This window comes from Maylandia zebra, linkage group LG20, assembly GCF_041146795.1.
Source record: "Maylandia zebra isolate NMK-2024a linkage group LG20, Mzebra_GT3a, whole genome shotgun sequence".
In the NCBI taxonomy this organism is placed as follows: Eukaryota; Metazoa; Chordata; class Actinopteri; order Cichliformes; family Cichlidae; genus Maylandia; species Maylandia zebra.
The window spans coordinates 25,562,417-25,575,432 of record NC_135186.1 but is presented as its reverse complement, the minus strand read 5'-3'; the positions used below and the strand labels follow the sequence as shown (position 1 = coordinate 25,575,432).

The window sequence follows — 13,016 nt, the reverse complement described above, 5'->3', positions numbered from 1 at the left end:
CCAAAATCTGAGGGAGAGGGATTTGTCCCTTACCATCATATCCCTTTATATGCATGTAATTATTTGCACGCAGATAATAAATAATAGCTTAAAGGAAATCCTGTTTAATGCCATTCAGATAAGTCAAGTGTTTTCTAATTTTCCATCTTTCGCGACATGGCTCTGGTTTGGTCAGTACCCCTATTCCTGGTAATGGAGAAACTATGTAACCAAATAGAAGGCTGCGCTCGAGATAATAAATATTAGAATAAAAGCGGCTCTTTTATTTCCCATATGACAAAATGTCGGTGGCGTTTTCATCGGCGCGCCCCAGAAGTAAAGGGGAGGTGACACAGCAAACCATTCAAAAGGTAAAAAAAATCCTAAAACGTCGCGACATTTCTATTTAGATATTCTAGCATGGGAGTATGTGATCCCCCTCCAGTGCAGAGAAAGTAGCCAGTGGTGAATATCAAAGAAATGGCAACTGGTATTGGAACGTTACAGTCAATTGAAGGTGCGAACCAAACAAAGCCATCGCGGTGATGTAGACGAGCGCTCGGCTTAACGCCGGCTGGATCTCTGCTTTCTTGGTGATGCTGTCTGTCATCCTCGCAGATATTTTGAGACGAATGGGAATATTTTTGTGTGAGAAATTGGAAATCAGTTTTATTTCCTCGCAAGATGGTTAACAAGAATTCTCAAAGCAGCAGCTCTGCCCTGGTGTTTAATTAAGTAGGCTATAGATTGAAATTGAAGGCAGGTGTTACAGTATATGTCCTAGGGCACCGCTTTTATCCTTGATTGAACCGTTTAGCGCGAAAGTAAAACGTAAACCCTATCCTTGAAAGCCAGACTTTCAACCGGCGTCCTAAATAAAGACAGTGAAAAATGAGTTCTTCTTTTGGCTCTGTTATATAAAAAGAAAATGAAAAAGATGACCCAGAAAAAAACACTCAAGGGCTGGATAAAGTTCTGAGAATCAAGCACAGCACTGTTTTAATAGAGTATTTGTTAGTTAATAATTTACTATACACTTATAGGACTTCAGATACAGTGGAATGAAGTTGTTTTATTATTTTCCAAAGATGCTGGATGAAAATCATCATTTAATACAGTGCATAATGGATTACCAAAGCAAAGGCAAGACGGCTGAATGCACACAGTAAGTGGTTTCGTCTTTCCTCCCTGACCAATACCTGCTAAATATCAAAGCACAATTAAGACTGGTTTTCTTCTTCTTCTTCCTCCAGGTATCAGCAGATCCTGCACAGAAATCTTGTTTACTTGGCCACAATAGCTGATTCAAATCAGAACATGCAGTCATTACTACCTGCGGTAAGTGTGATTTGTGACTCCAGTAATGGCAACTATGAAATATAAGTATACACTGTGTCCACTGAGAAAATAGAACATTAATCGAAAACAGAAAATAGATGCATATAAATACAGTGTGAAAAAAATGAACTGCATATCATTTATGACTGCCGCTACTTAAATATTACGTCTCTACACCTTTAGCCTCCGACTTCCAGTATGTCTTTGGGTCCTGGAGGGATGGGCCAGAGTGGGGGACATGCTCAAAGTAACCTCAATGACAACATGGGACCAGCACTGCCCCCGACATCAATGATGCAGAGCCAAATGAGTAATGGTGAGAGTTAATTGCATACCTGTGTTTTACAGATAAGCCCTGAATCACTTATTTCAGCCCAAAGATGCCTCCCGATTTTGTTGTCTGTCCAGTGTCTTGCTTGCTCGTCTGATTCTGACTTAGTTGCATGTTTGTCTGCTGACACAGTACCATGTCTTGTCTGCCACAGTGCCCGCACTTCTATATTGCTTCATTGCCTTTAAGTATCTGTGGTTTTAAGTTCAGCCAATGAGTCAGATTGTTTCACAGTTATGTTACTATATTCCCTCTTCTTGTGAAAAAAATATACACACATCCTTAACGTGCGTTACTCTACCTTTGTTCAACCATGCACGTCTCCTGTGAAGATGAACTGAATGTGGGGCCGTGGTTAACATGACATGGCACCACAGGGGAATGTGTGGTGGCTGCTCTGACTGTGCGTGTGTGTTGTCAGGGCCCAACCATGCCCCCATGCAGCAGCAGTCTGGTCAGGTGCAGTCGGCTATTCCCTCCACCTCCCTCAGCCTGCCAGCAAGCAGCTATGGCAGCTCGGTCCCTGGGTACAGCCACGCTGCGCCCTCCTCCCAGGGCAGCATGATCCAGGGCCCTGGGCCTGGTTATGGCTCTTCCTCCTCTTCTTCCTCCACATCCTCATCCTCTTCTTCCTCCTCCCGCAGCAACCTCAACATGCATTCCAACCAAGGTGAGCCAGGTATCGTAAAGCCCAGTCATCAGGAATTGGTCTCTAAACCATCATGATCTGATAGTCAGGAGTTACCATCTCTCGAGATGCAAGATGCCGTACTTGTTTTTTACTTGTTTATGTGTATTATACAAGATTTGGCATTTAGAGGATGGGAATGATGAAAATAATCTTTTCAAGTTTTCAGGGTGAAATACTGTACATGGTAGCTGTGCCCCTTTTGAGCTTGCATAAAAAACATGCTTGCATGCATATCTTAAACTTTCCTCCTGTGTAACAGACAAATACGAAACACATTCAGTTCATCAGTGAGGTGTCCTGCCTCCCTCCTTCTTCCCTTTGCTTCAGGTTTAACTTCTCCTACTTTTTGAGATGCACCCCTCCTTTCCCTGGATGTCCGTGTGTATTTATTGTACTTCTGTTAATGCGCTGACTTCGCTGGCTTTGTTTACACTTAAAGCAGCATCTTGAAAGCATTTCTTTAAAGATATTTTTTTAAAAGACCCTTGACTGCTGTATGCTATGGATCCCTTTTGGCTTTCCTCTTGTGTCCTGATTGCCTTGGACCTCCTTCTACATTTGTTTGTTTGTGTAACTATACACATTTCTGTCAGGCTCAGATCTGGAAATTCTGCTTATGCTCCAGAAGGCTGTGCATTCTGAAGCATAAGCAGGATTTATCAGCATTATAGATGAAGTTTATCTCTATATATTAATGTACAAGATCTCCCCCTCCCCCCAAATAATCCCACCTCCTCCACAGTCTCCATGATGCACCAGCAGTCTGCCACACCACACTACTCCTCAGCCCAAGCTGGGGGGCAACATTATCAGGGACAGCAGGCTATGGGCATGATGGGTCAGGGCAGTCAAGGAAACAGCATGATGTCTCAGAGGCCCATGGGATCCTACCGCTCTTCTCAGCAAGGTAGGTGGCAAGATTTCTTTATGCTGCTTTGGTATGGCTGTTGTTTCAGTGAGTTTATTTGGACTGATTTGTGTACTTATGTACACTTGTGTGGGTGGTTGTGTGTGAACACCTGAATGTCTGGCGAATAGTTTTCCAGGTCTTCCAAGTGTGACGGTGGTTGCCAGTATCTAAGTTTTGAGATGGATTGAGATGAAAGCCATAGTTGCTGCAAAAGCCCCTGATAAGTAGGTAGTATTGGTAGTATGATGTTCCAAGATTATAAAACGAGAGTGATATTAGACATCTGGAATTGTGTAGGCTCTAGTTGCCTTCCTGTAACTTTAAGAAGTAGCCTGGAGATGTATCACTTGTGTCACTTTAAGTTCCCATCTCTGTAAATCACCTAACTTGCAATGTCAGTGCGTGCCTAATAATAGCTCCACTCTGTCCCTTTGTGTCTTTCAAAGGGTGCAGGCTTTGAAGGCATGTAGTAACTTAGATTTAGAAGAAGCATGTGATACTAATTCCAGTGCAACAGGCCGTACCCTATTGCATTATAGTGTGAAGTGCTTCCAGATAGATGTGTGTTACAGGAATATTGTGTCCATGGTTAAGCTGTGTGGATTTCCCACCAGCCTTTGGTTGTGCAGCAGCTGGAAGGGATATTTTGATTATCTATAGCTAATTGGTCATATCTGGAAGTGCAAAAGACATGTACAGTTGTGGTGAGAAGTTTATATGCACTCATCATGGACATGGATGTCATGGTAATCTGGTGTTTCAAATGATTTGAATGATTTCTCTGAACTGTTCTTGGAATGATTGTACAGCAATCAGTTGTCTTTAGTGCACTTGTTGTTAATTTAATGAAACTGAAACCAAATATTAGTGTGTATGTATGTATATATTGTAACCTGTCTGAACCTGTGTGAATCTGAATTTATTGAATTAAAGATGTATGTTGTACAATCATTCCACCCCAGAAAAATCATCAAAACCCTGAAATTTGCATGGCATCTGCCCATGGTGAGTGAATATAAACTTCTGACCACAACTGTATGTTTTAGATTGCTTTGGTATGAGTGCGTTCTGTGATTCTGCCCATCTTTGTATGGAATTTTTGGCTTTGTTGTAGATTGAAGGGAGATTAGACTATGCTGACTTTTGTTGCAGTTTTCAGAGTACTTGTTATTTTGTAATTTTTTTTATTCTCTAAGATCCAGTTCAGATAAAAAAAACAAAACGGAAGTGGAATCTGGAGTTTCTGCACACCACCACCAAACAAATCCTAATTTTCCAGAATAACAGACCTTCTGTACTTCACACTTTATCTTCAAAAATTGCATATCATGCATTTTTCATTCAACCAAGCAGTGCAATTGTTTCACTTCAATTACTAAATCTAAAATTTGGATAAAAAAATAAATCTTCCTTCATATTATTTTTATTTAATATTATCAATTTAATCTATTGAAAATCATTTTCAGTGACTTGTACAGTACTCTATTTACACATAAGTTATAAAACATCATTACTGTAATATTAATTATTTTTATTTTAAGCTATTTTTAGTTCTCCTGGCCACAGCCATGTCCAACACATGGCCAGTTGGTTTGACCAGTTGTTTAACCAATCATGGTCTTACCTGTCTTGCAGGATCTGCACAGCAGTACATGGGACAAGACGAGTTCTACGGAGAGCAGTATGGACACACTCAGAGCTCCAGCGAGCCCATAAACCAGCAGTATTACCCTGATGGTAATCGTGCACATCCATAAACTTCATACACACAGCTTTCAAACACACAACCCGCATTGTAGGTCATTCCATTTCCCTTTAGCACTGTCCTACAGGCCTGAGCCAGATTTATTGCTGAAGCTCTTCCTCCCAACTTTTCACTGTGGGAGACAAAAGTAATGAAAAAAAAAATTGAAAACTCTGACATTGGTCTATTTTCTGCCACTGTGTCTGTGTCCATACTGTCCCCTTTGGTGTGCCGAAATTTCAGATTTCAGAGAGCGATATAGCAGCGTGTCACAGAGAGAGCTCAAACTTCATCTGGGGTGGTTTTTTTTTAAAAAAAATGCTTTGTGTAATACGTTGAAGTGAAAAGGCTGGCAAAATGGTGTTCGTGTGAAAATTTGTTGACAGACATTTATTATGAATGTTTCAGCTGCAACCTGCAAATAATAACTTCTCTTTCGTCTGTCACTGGATTTTGCCTTAGCAGAGGAGTTTTTGCATGTGTTGAATCGTGTTCTCTGCAGGTCACGGGGAGTATTCATATCAACAGTCCTCTTATGGGGAACAAGGGTATGATAGATCATTTGATGAATCCTCACAACATTACTATGAAGGAGGTAATAACATTTCTTAATTTAAATTGCATTTCTATATTTTATTGTTTAAATAAATACTTAACTATAGTAATGTGCATCTGATATGTCTACCTCCAGGGAACTCTCAGTACAGTCAACAGCAGGCCCAGTATCAACAGAGCTCTGGCCAGCAGCAAGCCTTCAGCCAACAGCAGTACTCTTCTCAACAAGGCTACAGTGGACAGCCCCAGGGATATGGTGAGAGTGACTCATACAGTCGTTTTTGTGCATCCAGGCAAATTTAAACACGCACATAAAATAACTGAAAACATCCACCTAATTGAACTCCTGTGCTACAGGTCCAGTCCAGGGAGGATCGTCTCAATATTCTCAGTATCAGCAGAGTCAAAGCCAACAGTATGGATCCTACCGATCTTCCCAGGGAGGCCCTGGAGCGCAGACGCAGAGGCCGTTCTCCTATGAACAGGTACATGAGATGTTTTAACTTAAAGCAAAATGTATGTATTATTTAGGTATAGACATACTGGCACAAGTCTGTGCATGAAACAAGAGTAATAAAATAACACAGGACCTTGCTAGACCCCCTTTGTCTCAAAGGATTGTAATTGAATTTGACCATGATCTAAAACACTGTTTCCTGTTTCCTTATATAATTACACAGAGCAACAGAAAATCAGATTCATGTAGGACCAGTGAAGTAAAAAAAGATGTTGTAGTGTGTGTCTGTTTTAGTACTAATAGAAACATATACTCTGAAAGCACCATGCAGACAGTTGTGGTCAGACGTTTACATGCATTCATCATCAGCATGAATATGGTGTAACTGTTCATTTCCCACGGTGGAGAGCATGCATCTTTAATGAATAACTTGTTCTTATGTACATGCTTCTTTAATGACTTAAAAACCAAGAATTGGGTGCACATCTTTGAAATAATTTTTGGGTTTTCTGTAATCCACACAGGCTCAAAATGTTATATACAGACTAAAATATATACCTACATCTCCAGTAGTATTTGGTTAAATGTTCTTTAGCAATTTACACCTCAACCAGACACTTCTAGTAGCCATCAACAAGCTTCTGACATAATCCAAGTTCAGTATTTGGCTGCTCTCATTGGCAGAACTGGTGGAGTTAATTTAAATTGGCTGGTTTCCCAGCAGAGAACCTTTTAAGCATAGTCCAAAGATTTTCAGATTTGCAGATTCCAGTTCATTTCATGTTTGAACCTTGGGAATTCCCTGGGTTGTTTCTGAATATCCTAAATAATTTCCTCTCATCTGAGGGTGACATTTTGGTCTTCTTCCAGATCCTGGCAAAGTCGTGACACATCTGAATAATTTATATTTATTTATAATTGTTTGAATTAATGATCCTGAAATCTACAGCTGTTTTGAATTGGTTCTAAGAGACCGTCCCAACTTGATTAAATCTACAATTCTCCTTTTTAGATCTCCACTTTAGAGTTTCCCAGACATTTCCCATTGTTTTAAGTATCGGTCTACATCTTGAAGATGTATGTTAGAGTCATTCCACCAAAAAGAACAGTTCAAAAAATAACTAAAAACCAAATATTGTCTTTAAATTTATGCCCATGATGAGTATATGTAAATGTCCAACCACAACTTTAAGCAGTATATAAATAAATAAATAAATAAATCCAATTAAACATATATTTTTTCTAATTTCAGGGTCAATATGGAAATTATCAGCAATGAGGCAGCACAATGTTTTGCTGGTGGAAGAAAATGTGCGATGGAACATTCAACAGTAATGAACTGGGCTCAGCTATGGATTAGATCAGGCTGCCATCAGATTTATTATCCTCTCATTAATCATCATTCTAGCTAAAATAATTAATCCAGTCAAATGTGATGCTTCCCTCCTCCGTTTTAATTTCAACAGGGTTGTAGCTGGTTGTGGTGCTTGCAAAACCAAGGCAGTTAATGTAACCATTCTATACAAGCTACTAAAAAGGGCGCTGTGGAGTTGTCACATGCACCTCAGCCACATGCACAAATAAACTTGTTCTCTGTCCCCTACCTTTATTGTTTTAAGAGCTTTTGATGTTATTTTATTTTTGGTGCACAGCGCAAGTGAGACTGTGGGAGTACAAAAAAAAAGCTTATTAGCCTTGAAGAGAATATTCTTTGATATTTGATAGAAGACTATAAATCTTGCTCTTATTCCTGGTATAAACACTGTTATATCTCATGGTACATCCTTAAAAAAAGGTGAAAATGTTGGTCGTTAAACCTGACTTGATCATGGGGTTTGTCTGTGTTAGTCAAACTGTGATGTGTTGCTGTGTGGTATAACATTATGTGTTTTCACTCTCTACATATGTCTTGCTGAGGTAATCGACATAATAGATAGTTGACAGACGAAAACTTAACAATGTGTATCATTGTCCATGATAATCTTACATCGTGGTAGTATTTTTGACACTATATTTTGAGTGGCATCGCTCTGCGCCGGCTTATAGCGTCTGTGCAGAGGTAAGGAGTGTTGCGCTCTGATGCCATAAAGTAATGATTTTTACATAAAATTGCATTGCCACTTTGTCTGCACTTTATTTTACAGTGACAGTGTATGTATTGTCTAATATTTTGTATCGTAGCGTGATTCAGGCTGTTTTTAAGAGATGATACTCAAAAAGCCAAAGTAACACAGGAACAGAACAGTAACATGTCCTGCACCTCAACTTCAATAAGTGCAATACACTCAGCTCCGTCAGTCATGTTGAGGTTGGCTCTTACGGTGAACTTTACGTGATTATATGTAGTTTTGTTTGTTTGTTTGTTTGTTTTGTTTTTTTACATACAGCTGTGATAAAGACAGAGATCGTTTGTCTCAAATTATTCAGTGTTATGTTACAGGAAAAGAACAGAATGTGATAGACTATTTAAGAATATTACTTCTTTATTTACGTGACTTAGAGGCAGATATGTGAATATATCAAACATAAATCTTACTACTTTAGCAGTTTTTTTCTTTGTAATTTTTTTATTGCTATTATTTGTATTAGATCAAGGAATTCATGTAAGAAAAATAATACAATTGTTGCAGCAGTATAATTTTTGTACATGTACAAGAATTTACCTTTTTCATATTTATTATCGATCGATCTATCTGCAAGTTATTTCTTTGTTTATTTAGTTAAAAAGAAATCAGACAACTTTTTTTTTATTTCTGTGGTTGTGAGGGTCCAACTTAGCAGTATTCTGTTATAACATCTTGTTGTAACTCAACTTACCTCAGAGGGGAAGAATAACACAACAACTGTGGTCATTCTGCAGGGGTTATCAAGGATGGGAGATACCTGGCTGTCAAACAGCTGATTAACTATGTACCACTCAACACTGACAATCACAGGCGTCTCTAAATTGGTATCAGTTTCTCATTTTTACTGTGAACCAAACATGTGCGGCAAGTTGTTTTCCAGTTCTACGTAGTGTGTCATCACTCATGGGTGGTATGCCTTGTTAGTGTGCGTGTCGGTGTGTGTGGATGTGCGAGAAGGAGAGTTTGATGTGCATAATCCAAATATGAATGTTATCTACTTATCTATTGTAAGACTGCATCGCCTGATCTTTTCTGCTGTCTTTTGTTACTATTTGCTATACAAAAATAAATTGACATTCACCTTTTGTGTGTCTGGATTTTGTCATCTGAACGTGAGTCAGAGATTCTTTAATATTTCATTGTATGCTCATTGGTCACTTCATTAGGCACACCTGTTCTTCAGATTACTAGGCAATAATTTAGACAACTTAATATGCTCAGGTTTAAGCCAAGCATCAGAATGAGGAAGAAATGTGATTTCTTTACTTTGTAGTTGCTGGTGCCTGGTGGGCCATCTCTAGGGTTTCCAAAGAAGGGTCTCAAAAAGAGAAAATATCCAGTGAAGAGCAATTCAGAGTAAAAATGTCGCCAGAGAAGAATGGCCAAACTGCTTTGAGCTAAGAGGAAGGCAGCTTTTTAAATCTATTCAAAGAAGAAGTAAGGCAATTTTAAAGGCAAAAGGGGGTTTCAACCTGGTACTTGTAAGGTTTACTTAATAAAGTCTCCATCATGTGTAGATTGCAACATGGTTAGGTCACAACCAAACTTCAGGAGCCCTTTTTTTTTGTTAAGGTAGACACATTTTAGAGTTTTGAGTTGAAAATATGAGTTCTTTGGCGGTTCAGGTATGGGGTTTCCTTTTCTTTTGTAGCACAGCAGGTGGCGGTAGTGGACCGCAAAGCAACGGCAAAGACTGATTTTGACCGGTGGGGCTTCCGTACATGTGTTGGTCGTAGTCGGTAAACGTGTGATGGGTAGTTGCGATCGTTTTGGAAACGCCAAATAATTATACATATACAAGGGAAATCCATGAATGGACGTTTAGATTTGATAAACCCTTACCTAGTTCCCCGATAGTTTCCTGTTTATCACGCTGGTGGAGATGCGTATTAACGTAAACGGTCGACGTGACATTGACAGATCGCTTTTAGCTACTTTAAAACTGTAACCGGTGTCTGTTTGTTGAACGCTATAATGTTGGCAGCGTTGTCTCGATTTAAAATCCCTCGCCGACCATCCTCGGAATTACTTTTAAGATGTATTTTCGAACAAAAGGTCGAAAGAGGTGAGCTGAGCCCCCTCACACTCAGTTCTGTGACTTGTAGTAGGAAAGTCGGCGGTGTCAGAGATGTCAGCACCTCGAGTACACTGTGCACCAAAGTCCGCGGAAACTCCAAGAAAAGGGAGATGTCTGAAAAGAAACTGGTATGTTAAGTTAAAGCGTATTTTACACGTCTTATTTCTCAGGATATTTGCATATTTACAAAGCATAAACACACCTGTCGTGGAGACTATCAGAGTCGTAAGCATGGTTCACTCTACTGTGACATTGCTTCTTTTTGCGCCTCACAGACCCGTCACTTTGTGGACCACCGCCGTGTGAAGCTGGTGGCTGGGTCAGGGGGTAAAGGGGCCAGCAGCTTTCACAGTGAGCCTCGGAAAGAGTGGGGTGGACCGGATGGAGGGAATGGAGGTGACGGAGGAAGCATCATTATAAAGGGTAAGTTTGATTGGTTACAGGAATGTTTATTTGCACTATTTGCTATGTAGAAGTCAATATACTCTCAAGAGCAAACATACGGTAATTTTTCAATCTTCCGTTGTTCAGTTTCTGTGAGCCTGTGTGAATTGAAGCCTCAGCTTTTTGCTCTTAGCTGGCAGGAGTGGCGCCCGATGTAGTTTTTATGCTGCTGTAGCCCAACTGCTTCAAGGTTCAGCAGGTTGTCTTCCTATCAGCTCACCTCTGACCTCTGAAATCAACAAGGCATCTTCACCTGCTGAGAACTGCTGCTCACTGGATATTTTCTCTTTTCAAGACTGTTATGTATAAATCTTTGAGACCATTGTGCTGGAAAATTCCAGTAAACAAGTTTCTAAAATACTCACACCAGCCCTCCTGGCACCAACAATCCAGTCACATTCAAAGCAACTTAAGTCATGTTTCTTCGCCATATGGTGCTCTGTTTAAACTTGAGCAATTGGTCTTGACCGTGTCAAGATGTTTTATACATTAAGATGTTGCCATCTGATTAAATATATGTTTTAATGAGCACCTGGTGTACCTAATGAAGTGGCCGGTGAGTGTGTATAGACAGGAACCAAAGCCAGGATCAAATGGACAATAAATTCTTCAATAAGAATGAGTTTCTTCATGCTTTTATACGTATTCCTTTTTTGTCTGCTTTCAGCTGACCGCTTTGTCAAATCATTAGCACAAGTAGTTCCACTTTACAAGGGGGAGGATGGGGAATCGGGAGGCAGCAAGAACTGTTATGGTCGGAATGGCAGCCCAACCTACATTCGTGTGAGTCCCTGCATTTCATCATAAATGGCACCCACTTTGATCATGAGTCTGGCCTGACCTTACTTAACCTCTCCTGTGATGTTTTTTTTGTGTGTGTGTGTTTGCTTTTTTAAATCTGTAAAGGTACCATTAGGAACTGTAGTCAAGGAGCTGGGCAAAACCATACTGGACATGACTGAGCATGGTCAGGAGTATCTTGCTGCATTTGGAGGGGCTGGAGGGAAAGGGAACAGATTCTTTCTGTCAAATGAAAACCGTTCTCCAATGACAGCTACTCCTGGAATAACAGGCCAGGAGCGGCTCCTTCAACTGGAGCTTCGTACCATGGCACATGCTGGACTTGTGAGCAGACCCTGTTTCTGAAGAGAAAACTGGCGTCAGACTTTTCATCAATGCAGATGTATTGAAGTGTTTTTATTCTCTTTCATCCCATCAGGTTGGCTTTCCAAACGCTGGGAAATCATCTCTGTTGAGAGCCATCACCAATGCTAGACCTGCTGTGGCTGCTTACCCTTTTACAACTCTCAATCCTCATGTGGGCATAGTCAAGTACAGGGATCATGAGCAAGTTGCAGGTGGGTGGTTTTAAGCAAAGATTCTAATTGTCTATTGTAGGAGAAAAAAAAAGGTTATTATTATAGTATATTACAGTATGATAAAGTTGAATGATGTTGTGATTTTTTTTTTTATCTTAACTTTATGCAGTTGCTGACATCCCAGGGATTATTCGAGGAGCCCATCTAAATCGAGGCTTAGGAATCACCTTCTTGCGCCACATAGAGCGCTGTCGTTTCCTCCTTTTTGTTCTGGACTTGTCGGCTCAAGAGCCCTGGACCCAGCTCCAACATTTGCGTTATGAACTGGACCAGTATGAACCTGGACTGTCCCAGCGGCCTCAGGCTATCATAGCCAACAAAATGGACCTATCTGAGGCCCAGGAAAAGCTGGAAACTCTTAAAAGCCACGTTTCCCAGAGGGTCATCCCTGTTTCAGCTCTCACAGGACAAAACACAGAGGAGCTCATTCTCCACCTGAGAGAGTTGTATGATGGCTACATCCAAGGGGGAGGTAATGGGTGAAGGGAGATTCAATGGTAGGAAAAACTGGCTACTTGCTTAATAGAAAATGTGTATGATGAATATTTATATTGGACAATTTAGTCAGTATTTTAATTTCTCAATAAATAAATAAAATAATAAATAAAACATAAGAGTTTGGTGTTTAATTAATGATGGTATTTACACATACAATATTTAAATGTATTATTTTATAAAAGATGAACAGCAAAAGAGATTTTCAATGCTGCCTTTAAGTTTTACTTGATCAATTTTTTTTAAGATATGATTTGTCAGGAACAAAGTTATTGAGAGTTGAAAGTAGATGGAATTCCTTGCTAAACCAGCAGAGGGCATGTTTGTCATGTTTTATTGAACCTCAGTGGTAGTTATGTAAATAAAGCTCCATATAGTCAAAGTAAAGACATCTGAGGGTTTGTGGAGAACTTAGTACAGTTACTGTGGTGAGCAGGGAACTTCAATTGATTTTTACAAGCTCATAAAAAGATTGGTGGTTGTGTATGTG

General features: G+C 39.9%; 2 protein-coding genes across 5 annotated transcripts; both read left to right on the top strand.

The window, feature by feature from the left end:
- Positions 1–210: 210 nt before the first annotated feature.
- On the top strand, positions 211–9,216 carry LOC101476204 (SS18L1 subunit of BAF chromatin remodeling complex). 4 transcript variants are annotated; one of them, XM_004546194.3, is made up of 11 exons: positions 211–350; positions 1,068–1,144; positions 1,233–1,317; positions 1,501–1,633; positions 2,070–2,318; positions 3,082–3,246; positions 4,885–4,986; positions 5,496–5,588; positions 5,685–5,804; positions 5,906–6,033; positions 7,258–9,216. In XM_004546194.3, the coding sequence occupies exons 1-11, from the start codon at positions 282–284 to the stop codon at positions 7,282–7,284; spliced, it is 1,248 nt and encodes a 415-aa protein (XP_004546251.1). In that variant the 5' UTR covers positions 211–281; the 3' UTR covers positions 7,285–9,216. The 4 variants fall into 4 exon arrangements, with proteins under 4 accessions (XP_004546251.1, XP_004546253.1, XP_004546252.1 ...); XM_012917744.3 differs by lacking the exon at positions 211–350 and adding an exon at positions 390–496; XM_004546196.3 differs by lacking the exon at positions 2,070–2,318.
- A 600-nt stretch (positions 9,217–9,816) lies between these two features.
- mtg2 (mitochondrial ribosome-associated GTPase 2) lies at positions 9,817–12,664 on the top strand. Its single transcript, XM_004546193.2, has 6 exons — positions 9,817–10,336; positions 10,484–10,631; positions 11,320–11,435; positions 11,559–11,777; positions 11,872–12,010; positions 12,141–12,664. The coding sequence occupies exons 1-6, from the start codon at positions 10,106–10,108 to the stop codon at positions 12,512–12,514; spliced, it is 1,227 nt and encodes a 408-aa protein (XP_004546250.1). The 5' UTR covers positions 9,817–10,105; the 3' UTR covers positions 12,515–12,664.
- The last annotated feature ends 352 nt before the right edge of the window (positions 12,665–13,016 follow it).